Source organism: Semicossyphus pulcher, unplaced genomic scaffold (assembly GCF_022749685.1).
Source record: "Semicossyphus pulcher isolate SPU_LCO1_2020_fin unplaced genomic scaffold, fSemPul1.0.p SCAF_5, whole genome shotgun sequence".
Taxonomy (NCBI): Eukaryota; Metazoa; Chordata; class Actinopteri; order Labriformes; family Labridae; genus Semicossyphus; species Semicossyphus pulcher.
The window spans coordinates 5,225,459-5,240,819 of NW_027211726.1; the positions used below are offsets into that span (position 1 = coordinate 5,225,459).

Here is a 15,361-nt window from a genome sequence, read left to right on the forward strand (position 1 = left end):
TCCAGCCCCAGGCTCGGGTACCCCTCATTCAGGCCATGGAGGAGGCCTGTGACCAGATTGAGCCCACAGCCATACAAGGATGGATTCGGCACTCAAGACGATTCTTTCCACGCTGTCTTGTGAATGAGGATATTGCCTGCGATGTCGATGAAATTCTCTGGCCAGATCCAGCTAGGCGAGGAGACGACCTGTAGCAATTTCTGGACTGTGTTTTCTTTTTTTTTTTGGTACTCTTTTTTGTACTGGATAAAATGTTATGTTTGTCAGAGGCATGAAAACTGGGACATATTTTTTTGTTTTTTTTGAGTCTCCATGTTGACTAAATTGAGTATATGGAGAAAAATAAATTACATTTTCATCAGTCTGCAGCATTTGTCTTGTGTGGTGTCTAATGCATACAAGTGTGTTTAGTATTTTGCAAATCACTGTGTGTATTGTTCTGCTAAAAGTGTGAGCAGACATCGTGTTTATAGTGGTGCAAATCTGGGCGATGTTTTGCAAATTCACTGTGTACTTCACCTACACTACTCTATTCACTCAGAAGCAGAATTAGCTAGAATAAGTGTTTAAGGTTTTCAACAGCAGTGTGTAACTGGTACAAACAGAATTAAGTCATATGCAACGTGTGTGTTTCATATGGTAACAAAATATGGTTTTGATAAATTAGTGTTTAGTTTTTACAAGAGTGTTTCATTTTGCAAAGGATCTGAGGTGTTTAAGCAATCGAGAAAAACTGTAAAAAACATTCCCTCGTTTCCTCTCTCCTCTCTTGGTTTCCTTGCATCTCTCCATGCATCTCTGGTGGGAGGGACTAAGACGCAAGTGAAGGAAGCATGGATGCAATTTCAGAGACTTGGGAAGCAGCCATGCTGTGTTTCCAAATCCAAACTGTGACAATGTGATGCTACTCACTGTGTTCAGGGTGGTGCGTTTGTCTTTTAGGCCTTTTGATTCTCAAGCATTTTTTCTTGCTCCACGACAGGGTTGTTCACAGCTGAGAGGTCAGAAGCACAATGTTAACAAGCAGCAGATATATAATATCACAACAGATAACACTCCAGAAAACCGCTTTAATACAAAGAGAGCGTTTCAGCTCAGAGTGAATATAATAAAACAGGTTGTACTTACGAGATGGAGGGCGTTTGGCTGAAAATAAATACAAACACATTATTAAAGATGTAACCGTTAAATATTTCAGACAGTGTCACCTTCAGTCCAGTGATGATCCTCTCTAATACCAACTCAAACTGATAAATACATCCTTATGACTTTTGTTTAAATCTTACACTATTTCTTTTCTGATGGCCTCTTCCTTACATCATCGTGCTGCAGTCAAATTATAATTAAACTGTTTCTGGGTCTTACAGCACTTAACGTTGATAAAAACACATTTTAAATGTTAAGAAGATCATTTGTTTCACTTTTGAAAACTGGACAGAAAAAAAGTCTAGAAAGAAAATACAGAAAATAAAATGACTTCATGTTTCTGCTTTGGTCTCTCACCATTCCTCTTCTTCAACATGAATACGACGGCAGCGATGAGGGCGAGAGCAAGAACAAGCACTGCAGCAATGATGCCGATGATCACGTGCATGGAATTCCCTGTTGAGCAGAAAACAACAAAACACAGTCACAACCTGAGCAGGTGAAGCAGGTTAAAGAGAAGAACATCTGCCAGTCAGACCATAATCCTGAATATAAGCACAGTTTGTTTGTGCTGCTGATGTTAACTCTCATCCTGTCTGTAGATAATTCCTGTATTGATGCTGAATCTTTGAACAAGTCCATGAACTCATCTCCTAAAACTGACATGAAGTAAAATACAGTGCCTATAACCTCTGAACATGTAAATGGTTACACAATGACTGAAAAAAAAAACACTCTAAACTTGTTTGAGTAAATTCTTTTTACAATAATCTTCAGACAACTTTCTAAAAAATGTCTTCTATTGGAGGTAAATAAAAAGAAGTCTTTATCAAAAATATAAACTGAACAAAAATACTTTTTTTATTTTTCATTATTGACATTTGTCTGTGTTGATCAAAGGTCAGTAAAGAGCGGACAGACAGCACAAACAGCTGCAGTCATCTATAATCCTTTGAAACAAATCATTTAAATCTGATAAAAGTTTCTTTTTATTCTTTTATTGTTTTGCTGTCAGGGTCCAGAGGTGGACACTTACATTGGTTTCATACTAATCTCAGCCTTCAAACTGTTTATTAAATGTATAAAAAACTTGATGAAAGTGAGTGAAAAACAATATAAGGAAACAAAACTTCCCTTCCAACACAGGACTGTTACAGTGAACTTCCCACTCTCATCCCCTCTGACTCCAGTCTTACCTTCGTTGGTCCTGATCGTGACTTTGTCCAGCTTGGTGACGATGTCCTCCTTCACACCAGAGAGCTGAAACACACATTCGTACTTCCCCCAGTCTGCAGAGGACTCTGATGAAAGCTTCAGCTCGACACTCATCTGGAAGGATCCGTCGTGGTTGGGGAGGATCTCTCCGTGGTCCACGTCCTCATGAAGCTCCGCTCCATCTTTCCTCCAGAACATCACGGCGCTGTTAGGGTAGAAACCTGTAGCGTGGCAGCTGACTGGAGAGGAGGAAGTCTTCTGGAGGAGAGACACTGAGGGGAGGTCTGGAGAGAGAGAGAAAGACAGATTATAGTTTCTTAATTATCATTTACTGTTGATTACTATCATAGTTCCTGTTAACTGTCATGTATTTAAATGCCTGAATAACATCAAGATTATATTTATAGTACCTATGCAAAGAAAATGAAGCTCACTGGAGTGTAAATTATATAAATATGGGAGGGCAGAGGAAGGAAAAAGACACAAGGAGACAAAAGAGTGAGAAAGAGAGAAAAATGTAGAGGACAGAGAGAGAGAAGCAGAAAGATGAAGAGAGAGCAGGAGAGAAAGAGAAATGTGTGTAACATTTATTGTCATGTCAGGAAGAGAAGAGGTGTATGAACGTTGTGCTAATAAAAACACATCAGGTCATGTGATTCTACCTGTTCTCAGCAGAGAGCTCCTCCCATAGTCCACATACTTCTTCACCCACTCGGGGCAAATCTGGGTGAGGTAGTTCTTTTCCTGTGCTATTTCAGCTGTTTTACTATCCCACTTGTGTTTGGTGATGACAGCCTGTGGTATTGGAGCGATCCATGTCAGCGTCTTCAGGTCTAATGCTATGAAGTCTTCTCCATCATAACTCTCCTGCCTGAAACCATAAACGTCTTGAGTCTCATCATCCCACTCACAGCCGTACGTCTTCTGGTTAATGTGGACACCTGAGAGAGAGAGAGAGAGAGAGAGAGAGCAGAGTGAGATCACAGCCCAGTCATCTATTATCAGTTGATTTCACATCTCCACCACAGAGACCATTGATCCACACACACCAGCACAGAGCACCTACACCTCCTGCTGTTATTGGCTGGATGGAAGACGCTCACAGCCAATCATCATGTGGACAGTGTGGACGGTTTAGAGCGAGAGAGAGAGAGAGAGAGAGAGAGAGAGAGAGAGAGAGAGAGACTGCTGGGAAGCAGAGTGACATCCTAACACAGTTCACATCCTGCCGTTGTTTTATTACCACAGAGACACACTGAGACCAACACACACACACACACACACACACACACACACACACTCAAAACCCCGAGCTGCTCTAGAAGCTTCCACTGAAGGAGAGTCTCAGTCTGATCTGTGTTTCTGCTCTTTATATATCATGGACACAGTGTGGTCAGTGCAGCAGAGTCGAGCTGTTACACTTTTTAAACCTCTGATCACAATCACACATTCATCATGTCGTCCTGTCAGCCACGTTCATTAACACACGCTGCGCCTCCTCTCATGTGCGGACCCAGCACAAGCAGCCTGTGTCCCATTTACAGTCCTGCACCTTAGTTTTAGAAACCAGGCGCTGACGTTCCTCTATCAGCTGTGTGTTGTAGAGCTGTTGTGATCAACAGGTTTTCTACAGGAGAGTTCATATGGACCGACTGACTGTGGGCAGCCCAGTCGAGTTATTCTGGTCTAATCTAGTGGAGATAAAGGGTTAATAATCTCTGAAGGTTATTATGGGATGGACAGAAACGCTGCATCAGGGCAGTTTAGCAGCATCCAGCAGTCTGAGTGTCAGTGATGTTTCTGTGAGTCTGACTGTGTGTGAGAGAGAGAGGGCGAGAGTGTGTGTGTGTGTGTGTGTGTGTGTGTGTGGTCACATCTGTCTAAAATACAGGATGAAAATATAAACAACATTTCATCAGTAGAAAGTTAAACATGAACAAACCTCCAGTTTGGTTGAAGCGCTGCTTTGCAGTTTCTATGTTGACTTTGGAGGCCTGCTGTTGACCCTGACGGTACTCAGTCTCCCTCTGCCAGTAGTCGGCTATCTCTGCTGTGCCTGTTCTCATCCAGTCCTGTTTGGGTTCTGCTCTCCTGGTGTTGCTGTCATAGTGATCTATCTGAATGTCATCAACATACCCAACAGCTACAAACTGTGGGAAGTTTGGGACTCCAGAAGACCCAGTGAAGAAATACTTCAGAGAGTGAGTCACTGTAAGAAAAAGTTCATGTGATCATTTCAGGTTTCATTTGACACTTTAATGAATCACTGAACAATTTAATGATCCAGCACACAGAATCAAAAAGAACTACAGCACATTCAACACAAGCTCATCATCTCTTTGCAGTCAATAAACACTAAAACAATGTTTGTGTAGATTTAAAAACAAAGTTTCTCTTGAACTTTTTATTCTAATATTTCTGATGAATGTGTCTTCAAAATGTTTTTATTCTGAAAGGAAATATTTAACAAGTCATAAATTCAGCTCATGCAGTCGTGTACCTGACTTTCACTGACATCAAACAGTCTGTCATAAATCATCTTTTTATCTAGTGCTGGATATCTTAGTGTGAAGTGAAACTCCAGTTTGATTTCCAGTTTGTGTCTTCATTCAATCTTCAGGAAACTTCTTTAGCAGTTTACACTCGTTATCTTATTAGTTTGAAATCTGAAATCTCAAACCTCTGAACAAAATGTACACGTGATTCAATCTGATTTACATATTCAATAAATTAAATGTTATTTTCTATTTGATATTTTGGGTGATCTGATATTTTATACCATCAGTAGTGAGCAATGATAACTTCAATTTCTTCAGGTTTTTCTAATCTTTGGTTTAGAAGAAGGTTTTACTCTTTTCTTTTGTTATTGTTTTTTTATATCCAAAGAACGATTAGTTATATATCTTTATCTTAATATCAGGAGGTTTGTCGATGTCAATTTTATGGCTATAAATGTTTTTACTGAATTCGATCAATAAAAAAGAAAATGGACTCTTGTGTAACTCGCTTTAATGTAAATGTATTTGTTCAAATTAAAGTATTATATATTTAACTCTGTTAGTCTTTCATAAAAATATTATGTGTACGACTGAAATTTTCTGTTAATTATGAGAATCTCAGAAAAATGTGAATGGACACACCTCTATATCTTTAATCAACATATTTATATTTCACATGTAGTGATTCTACACATTTTCTATTTGCAGAATTTTGTTTTTAAATAACTAATATTATTTATTAAATTCTAACATTCCCTCCACCATAAACTGAGCGTCTCTTAGTCCTGATTTAAACGTTTTTGTTTAACAGGTTTCTGTGAGTTTTCATCATTTGCACACCTGTACAGCTTTTAATCACACCTGTTATATTTGCTATTTGTATTATACGTATTGCTTTTTATCTTTTTATTCTTATTCCAATTTTTTTTATCTTATTCTATTTAAGTCTTTTACTTAGTTTTATTCTAGTTCTGTGTTAATTGTTCTGCACCAAAATCACCAAAACAAGTTCCTTGTATGTGTAAACCTACTTGGCAATAAACCCAGATTCTGATTCTGACTGAAAAATCTTGCTCTGTCGTCTGCTCTCTGAATGCATGTAGATCAGACTTCAGGATCAGCTACACACAAAGAGAGGTACTCTATCACAAGCTGTAATTAAGGCGTGGAAATAAAAAATAAGTGAAAATATGATCTTGCTTTGGATACATCAACTGAGTCAGTATTTTGTCTTGTTTTTGATGAATGATGAAAACAACCATCTTGGTAGAGGACTCAGATTTCACACTGTATATTGTGAATAGCGATACAAAATGCTGTTGTCAAATTAAACCATCATCAAGAGTATCTTATTGTCAGTAGTAGAGTTAGGAACATGACCACAGGAACAGTTTGGGGGGAAAATTGCACTTTAATCTGCATTCAGGAGCCCTCTAAGCCAAACAGAGTCTAAAAAGTCCTTCAGAAAGGATGCAACACGGGGATTCAGGGCTGTGACCTTTCGCTGGACCGTCTTGCCACTCCTTCGGCTGACCTGGACCCTTGAGGTGCATTTGCTGTTGTCCTGGTTTATCCTCACAATAAACCTGTAAATACAAGAAATAGTCTGTTTAAATAGTCTGTATAGTAATATTCTATTTTCTTTGCTGTTATCATTGATAGGTGGCTGATTAGATGCCCAAGATGGTTGCTAGGTGGTAGCTAGGTTGTGGTGGCGCAGTGAGTAGCTGCAGTTTAAAAGCCTCTTTTTTAAAAATGGATAGTCATCCACCAATCGATCATAAAAAGTAATGATCCTGATTTGCATGCTGAGGCGATCCCCCATCATCAGATCACTCTCTCATGGAGTAGAATGGCTTGCCAACTCCAGAGGAAAGGCTTACACTAATAGCACACAACAAACAATACACACAACTGGTAAATAAAACCTTTTGTGCAAAATGTAAATAATTGCAATTAGTTCATAACAATAGAAGTCTGCTTCCAGTTTTTCAGAAAAAGTACATGGTGGAATGAAAACCTAGAATATCCTGAGGGGTCTTGGATAGTGGTCGAAGGAAAAAATGCTCAACCTTCTGTTAACAGGCTTGACATTATCCTGGCGTTACAAAATAGTGGAGTATCCCTTTAAAGTCTGACAACACTTCTGCTATGGTAATTTGGGGTGTAAACTAATAAATGACCGCATGATGTGCCTACCTCTGGATGAACTCCAAAGTCGTGGCTGCCTCTTGCTGCTGTTCTATGCTGGAGACATAGTAGCAGCTGAACAGGACAGCCAGTGCAGCAGAGAAGTCAGGTAGGTCAGTTTGCTGGATAAGGACTTTCCCTTTCCATCGTCAGCATCAGCTTCTTTGCATGCAGAATTGAATCTCCTGCAAAACATAAAAATTGCATGTATTTAGGCACACTTGTTGTAGGAGTGACTCTGAAAATGTAACAACTGGAATCATCACTAGAAAGATCCTGATTTGGCTGCATTTGTAATGTTTGAATTAATCTTGTTCCGGTGTAAGAGTTTTAAAACCAGTAGGACTTGTAAATACCCTGGTATACTGTAATACCGCCCAAACCTACTGATAGTCTTACCAAGAGCCACCAGCCCAGGGCTGCTTGGGAGTTAGAGCCTGGCTTCTGCATCTACCGGGGTCGTTGTGACCTTAATGAATACAGAAAGGTAGGAAAAGAAGACAGAAAGCAATGTTTACTTATACCAATATTAGTTGATGGTTGGTTGGTACCTTACACACAGGTCCCCAAGTAGGGGACACCCAACCAATTACTGCAAGCTGTACAGTATATATATATAGGAATATTGTTACATAAATATGTTACATGTATATGTATTTTATTACAGTTTTAAGTTTGAAGATTGAATCAGTATTTCAATTTTAAATTGAATGACAAAAGACCATCTGTACCTTGCTCATAATACTAAATAAAACAATATCAAAAATATGTCACACTACTGTAATTTATATTGGAAAAATCAAAAACAGTCAAACATTGTTTTACATAAAAAAAAAATTTTAAAAAATAGTGTGATATATTTTGACTGTGTTGCCAGGCCCTGTGTATCCTGCCCAAAAAACTAAAATCTTCCTCCCTGCAGAGTGAAATGAGTTATATGGGGTCAATAGAGGATCGATTATGAGGAGCAATTTCAGAGAGGGACATGTAAACACCCAGTAGTTTGCTACTGTGTAAGCTAAACTTGTGTAAGCTCGACGTAGTTGAATTTCGTATTAAAGTATGTCTTGCGTGTTTTATCAGACCTAAACACTCCCTCGTTAAACATCTTCATCAGATTATCTTTGTTTGTCCACTTATGACTTCAGAAAGGTCATTTTCAGGCATTTTTAACTTTGTTAATTCCTCATGAAGTTTGGACATCACACGTGTCACTCCGTTACACTTCTTGGAACTCCTCAATTATAATCTGGATAGTACTGGCTGGTAAGAGCATTTAGCTTGCATCCTCAAGTAAAACAGTGCCAAGTTGGTGAGGAATTTATCCTGATCTATGTTATCAGGAAAGACACAATCATGAACTTCAGCATTATCACAGCCTTCAATGCTCACGTCATCATGTGGCCTATGACTGGAAACATCAATGTCAGGACTGACAGGAAATCAAATGAGTATTTGTGTTTTCTACTTAGGTGGGATGAGAAAAAAGCCTTCACATGGAATAATTCTTTACAATTAGGAAATGGGCATATAATGTTTTGTCCGTCTCTAATATGCCATTTAAGATGGTCACAGAGGCTGGATATATTCTGTGTTGTCATTGTGCACCTCTCTACCAGGCAAGTCCTCACATCGCTTTGCACGGGTCTGTTGACAGGTGTTGAGTCCCTTGTGTGTTTTCAGTGCAAATGTGATTTAAGTGCAAAGAAGGTAGTAAATTTGCATGGGCACCCAGCCAAACCACAAGGTTTCTATGCTCCTTCACGTGATGATAAAATTTTGAAAGCGTCCCCGTGTAGAAAACACACTGCTTGCACTTGTATAGCAACACCATTGTGATGAATTGACTCGTGTAACGATAACCACCAACTAACGCAGCACGCTAGTAACGTTCGGTAAACACACGTTAGCTTCGCCTGACTTGCGAAAAACACCTGGCCACTTGCCAGTTAAATATCTTAAATCATGTAAAAAAAAAAACAAATATTAATTGCGCACACAGCAAACTTCACTTTATCCGTCGGGTGTCTAACGTTACTCACCAAACTCGTCGTTTTAGGCTGAACCCGGGCCGGCGTTGTCCGTCTTTCATCGCAGCTGTAAAATCCGAAAGCGAAAAAAAACAGACGACTTAAAAACGTTTACAAAAATGAGATCCACATCAAAAATGCATCTATATAGGACGACAATGCGTCGTTAATATCCAACTCCTTCTGTTGTCTCCTAATAGGCTTACTAACTAGCTAACAGAGCATACCGTGCACAGCTTCCGGTTTGGCGTATCTCAATCTCCAACCATCGAATTTGTTTTACTATAAATACAAATCTTGATCTTTGACACTCTTATAGGATTAAAATAGAGTCAAATGAAAATGTTGTCAAAACCGGGGTTTTATATTTGAGAAAATTTGCTTAAATTGACAGATGGCTAGAACCAGGGCAGATATGCATCAAGAAGCACACCGGAAAAGCTGTAGCTGAATCTCAAATCATTTAACTCCTTACGATAAATACAAATCTTGATGAAACCGTTTTTATTGAATTAGAATAGAGTCAGATAAAAATGGAATAAAAATTGGTGTTTTAAATTGAATAAAATGCGATTAAGTTTACAGATGGCTAGAGTCTCAGTTGGACTAACAACATTAGATAAGTTAGCTAGCAGTTAATGTTATAGATGTGAGGTTGGCAGTCTTGTTGAAAGATGACCTGGCTGAATTGTTTAAAACACTCAACTGAACTAAATCATATAAAACGTAATATGGAAATAACATTTCTTACTTACATGTTTTTCGGTCAATGCTTTGCCTTCCCAAGAAGTGCTGTGTTCCCTCCAAAAAACTTTAAAACCAAGCTTTCACGTAATTGGTCCGTTTTTCGCGGGCAGAACAGTTACTGTAAGTGGATTTACAGTACACTCAAACAACTGTAATACCCACGCAGTCCGAAGATATTTACCCACAATGCACTGCAACTTACAGTACTGTGCAGTGTACCCCTTCTACTGTATAATACTCTTCATAATAATGTATAATACTGACTGTGCAACTCAAAAAAAAGGGTTACAGTGATTCTTTCCTCACCTGCCGCCGTGTCATGTAGGACTGTTCCCAGGAGAGTCAGGAGCATCACAGTCTTCATTGGGACCTGTGACTTCTTCAACATTGATGAACTTAAAACTAATACGTTTCTTTGTAGAGCTTAAGACAAAACGTGCTGCTAGCTCGAGCTCTGAGGGTGAAATGAAGTGAGAGCAAATGGAGCACTGACTACTATGGAGGATTGAAACTGCCATAAATTACTTGCCTTAATAAATAAATAAATATCTCAAATAAATAAGTAAATAAAATAATAAAGACAGAAATGTAGAAATAAAAGCCTCAATTATCAAATAAATGTTCATATTCATTTAAAAATAAATAAACATATTCAGATATATAAAAATTAATTAATTAAATTTTTTTATTTATTTGACAAATTCCTTATTTTTGTATTCATTTATTTTCATATTTAATATTTCCCAATTTATTCTTTTCTGTTTACATTTATATCTGTTTTTCTTAATTTCCCTATTTATTTATTTCTGTATTTATTCATTTCTGTCTACATTTATTTGTGTATTTCTTCATCCGTATGTAAATGAGTAGGCGTGTCTTGGCTATCCAGGCATTAGCAATCAAACCCACACACTACAGTACTGCGTGGATGTGACGAGGTCTGTGCCCAGAGCTGCGAATATGGTGGTACTGTCAGTAGTTGGTGAGGGCTGTGTAGAAAAACGCCACAACTGAGGAAATTTGGCAACATTATCAAGATAATATTGACAACAGCCTAGCAAGCTAACGCTATGTTAGGTAGCAAGCTGTCCTTGTAAACTTGATAATGGTTAAAACTAGGATATCAACAGTTACAGTGTTGGAGCTGAATTAATATTTCAGTTACATGGTAAGCGCTTCAACCAGTGCATGAGGATAACGTCATGTAATGTTTATGTTCACTGTCAAGTGTAGTCAGTAGTCGACCCTAGCTCATGAACCAAACACACCAATCATGTAAGACTATACTTCTCCCTCTAGATCTAGCATCTGATCAGATAGTTGCCAGATGCTCTGTTTCATAGCTCCTGCAAGAGGCAGCCGATCACCTGGACGATCAAGAACAACGTAAGTATGAGCCATAACCAGAAATTAGACTGCAGTGTGGATTATTGTTCTCAGCCGGATATAACCAACATAACGTCTCTCTCCGTCAGTGGTTTCGGATAACTCTATCAAATTTTCCAACTGTGCCTCAGCTCGAAATAGCATGAAGTTTGGAGAAGCATTTTCAGCTATGTCACCCAAAAGCCGCTTTACATCCATTGCTAGTTGCATATAGCTAGGCTAGCATTGCTTCTTCAAGTAATTTCCAGAAAGTGTGGGGAGCTAGACGTATACAACCGATCTGTGGGCTCTCATATGATCAACCAATGGCTGTTAAGTGATACAATCAAGACACGCCTACTCATTTACATACGGAAAATAAATACAGAAATAAATGTAGACAGAAATGAATAAATACAGAAATAAAATAAATAAATAGGAAAATAAAGAAAAACAGATTGAAATGTAAACAGAAAGAATAGATTGATACTAAAATAAGGAATTTGTCAAATAAATAAAAACATCTAATTCATTTATTTTTATATTTCTGAATATATATATTTTTTTAAATGAACATGAACATTCATTTGATAATTGAGGCTTTATTTCTACATTTCTGTCTTTATTATTTGATTTACTTATTTATTTGAGATATTTATTTATTTATTTTTGATTATGGCAGTTTCAGTCCTCCATAGCCATCAACCTCCATAACAGCCAATAGGAATTTAGCCTGAGCATCAACATCACGTGTAACTCGGTAAAACTGAGGTTATCAATGGAAGTGAAAGTAAAGTCAGTATGTTTCAGCCCATCTAAAAGCATTGTATTAGGAGACACAGGGGACTTTATTCTATTTTATCATCTTTGTTCACATGTGAAAGTCGTGTTAAATCTCCTGCTGCTCAGAATTTCTATAATATTTTGTAGGTTAATGTGATGCTATGAGCACAAATGTTTTAACTTTCTGGGAGGTCAGATGCAGATCAAATGGAGTTTGTGAGGATGTAGTAGAGTCTTATTGTGCTTTTGTTCTGAGATTGAAAACAGCTCTGATCCAAATATAAACGACAGACAACAATCCATAGTGCAGTGATTGTCAACTGGCAGCCCGCGGTCATGTGAAGTCTGTCATGAAACATGACAATAATATATTTTCAACAAATAAAAAATATCACTGATTCATGATAACTGCGTCCCCTCAGTGCTTCAGCAATATGCTAAACCAGCCATCCAAACCATTATTGGTCATTTTGGCAAAGAAATTACCGGCGAGGACGCGTCAGCAGCACCAGATCCTCTCAGCAATGCCAAAGTGCACGAGATGCCAGCACTGTGATGCCAGCGCTCAGCGGCTAAGGAGGCTGGAATTTATCCACAGCCTGCAAAGTCCTCATCAGGGATTTCATTGGAATATAGGCTATCCCAATTCATATACATTCATTAATATTAGTTTGTATAACAAACTGCAGGCTGCATGGTGATGCAGTGGTTAGTGCTGTCGCCTCACAGCTGTAAGGTCACTGGGTCAAATCCTTTTTTGGACAAAGTTAGCCTTTCTGTGTGGACTTTGCATGTTCTCCCCGTGCATGTGTGGGTTCTCTCCGCAGTCTCCGGCTTCCTCTCACAGTCCAAAGACATGCTCGTTAGGTTAATTGGTAACTCTAAATTGACTCAAATGTGGGTGTGAGTGTGAAAGGTTGTCTGTCTCTATTTGTCAGCCCTGTGATTGACTGGCGACCAGTCCAGGGTGTAACCCCGCCTTTCGCCCAATGACAGCTGGGATAGGCTCCAGCCCACCCGCGACCCTGAACAGGATAAGCGGTATAGATAATGGATGGATAACGAACAGCACTCCCTCAGAGAGAGAGAGAGAGAGAGAGAGAGAGAGAGACGCAGCGCAGAAAGTGGTCATCTGAGCATGAGACATGTTGTTCCGTAAATTTCAGTTTGGTGAAGTTATTGAAGCAGAGTGCACCACATGGGCGTACGCCTGGCTGGGACAACAGAAAAAGGATATAAAAATAAATAAAACATTTAACTGAAATGTTGCTTTCAAGAGTCAGTCGAACGGAACATCAAAAAAACAAAGTAGCTTGTCATTGAACAATGAATCCCTCAAATAAAAGGCTGAAATACTCACATTTGGTTCATGGGAGAAATTACATTTTCCCTCTGACACCAACTTCCTAACATCAGGCTTGACAGCTGTTAGGCTTATTCGCAAGCAGTCCTCCAAAGACTGGTTTGACAGTCGGTTCCTCTCATGGGTCTTGATAGTGTTCATCTTTGAGGACGCAGCTTCGCATGTATAGGTCGACCCGAACATGGTGAGCACATACATAGCCAACGCCTTCAGTGTGCCGTAGTCTTGGGGACAAGCCACCCAAAAAGTGCTCAAGCCTTCATCACCACGGAGAGCAGCTTTCATTTTGCTGGAGACCTGGATGTCAACGAGTTCACTTTGAATCACCGCTTCGTCCAACGGCATCACCTTCTTCACATCAGCGGAGAATTCTCCGCCTGGATGGTGAATGGGTCACGCACAAATTCAATGACACCCCTGGAAATGGCAAAGTCATCAAATCTGGCAGAGAAATTCTCCCTCAGCTGTGAGATGAATTTCTTCATATTCTCTGTGACGTGTTGAAGTGCAGCAGCCTCCCTGATAACAAATCAGCGTGGAATAGATCAAGTTTGTTTGTGAAAGTCTGGACCCCACAGTGTCTGCTTGGAAAAAATCTGGCCCTTGGACAAATCTAGTTGATGACCCCTGACATAAACTCTGCTGTATGCCTATGTATGGCAACGCCTCACACACACACCACGTACAGATGACTACATGCCTACAACTGATTTACATCGCACCTCACGCATTCATGAAGGTCCTGATAAACAGTATTAAGACAGATGGTACAGACTTATGGAAAAGTTATGGTCAAGTTTAACTCGCATATACTGGACAAGTTCTTCTTTGGCGGCTGTTACTGTTTTCCCTCTCCACTTTGCAAAAGCGTGTTTTTGTCAGACAAATATACCACATGTACCTCTGGCTAAACCCCACGACGGGAAGTGGCAAGATCGGGGACACTGGGTTCGGCAGAAGGCTGCTTGTCATGATTTTGTTCCCACAGAGGATCCTAAGACAGAATACAGCGTGCAAGGTGATGTATATCGTACGAGACTGACAACATCTGTACATGTGCACAGAACTGTCGGGTTGGTTGAGGACTCACCACGTGGTTTGCTCACTGATGTCTATGTAACCATGGCTTCACTGGAAATTCCACCTTATCTGTCGACAGTCCCAGAATGTCTCTGGGCCAAACATAAATATGATGTAGGTCAAATTCAGAACCTTTAATCATTCATCCAAAATCAGACTACAGGCCTGTTAAAACAATATCCTCTCAGAAAAGAAGCATTTGACGGCATTACGCCAGTTTTTGAGTCCCTTTAAAAGAGGGATCATTATACTTTGTGAAACATCTTCCAGTCAGAACTCTTATTTTTCCTGTAAAGAAAATTTGAAGATTTGTACAAGATCTGCAAGCAGTAAATGCTGCAGTTCACCCAAGAGTTCCCGAGGTACCAAATCCACACAATCTTGCTGCAAGTACAACCACAAGCTACTCTTTTTTCTGTTGTCGACCTCGCAAACGCGTTTTTTTCGGTCCCAGTACACCCCGATAGCCAGTACTGGCTCGCGTTCTCGTTTTAAGGTAAAACTTATACATGGACACGTTGCGTCTAAGTTTAGTCTCCCACGCACTTCATCAACAGCTGACTTAAAATTTGCTAAACTTTTCCATCAGGCTCCACTCTCATTCAGTACATTCAATCTAACGGTGTGTAGCCCTTCAGCTGAAGCCTGTCAAGAAGACACACTCGCACTGCTGACGTTTCTAGCAGAAAACGGCCACAAAGCAAGTCTCTCTAACTAAAGTAACCTACCTGGGACATGTGATCACAGCAGAGGGTGAATCCCTCTCTCCCGAACACGTTCAGGCTACACTGGAGCTCCCCAAACCGTTAAAGAACAAACAAATGGTGAGTTTCCTTTGCATGACGTCATATTGCTGACAATGGATCCCTAACTACTCTGAACAACAAGCTCCTCTCTCATCTTTGATTCATGACAACAGCTCTCTGCCCATGATAAGATCACAT

General features: G+C 39.5%; 1 protein-coding gene and 1 long non-coding RNA gene across 2 annotated transcripts; both read right to left on the bottom strand.

Moving 5' to 3' along the window:
- Nucleotides 1-938: 938 nt before the first annotated feature.
- On the bottom strand, nt 939-10,227 carry LOC138608661 (class I histocompatibility antigen, F10 alpha chain-like). The gene is made up of 7 exons (XM_069681223.1): nt 10,133-10,227; nt 4,304-4,570; nt 3,024-3,302; nt 2,343-2,645; nt 1,504-1,602; nt 1,129-1,146; nt 939-994 (listed from the first exon to the last, which is right to left on the bottom strand). Exons 1-7 carry the CDS (start codon nt 10,212-10,214, stop codon nt 939-941), a joined length of 1,104 nt encoding a protein of 367 aa, XP_069537324.1. The 5' UTR covers nt 10,215-10,227.
- LOC138608501 (uncharacterized) lies at nt 6,220-9,993 on the bottom strand. Its single transcript, XR_011309447.1, has 5 exons — nt 9,835-9,993; nt 9,092-9,146; nt 7,449-7,518; nt 7,059-7,234; nt 6,220-6,445 (listed from the first exon to the last, which is right to left on the bottom strand). It is a non-coding gene; the product is annotated as an uncharacterized lncRNA (long non-coding RNA).
- Nucleotides 10,228-15,361: the final 5,134 nt, after the last annotated feature.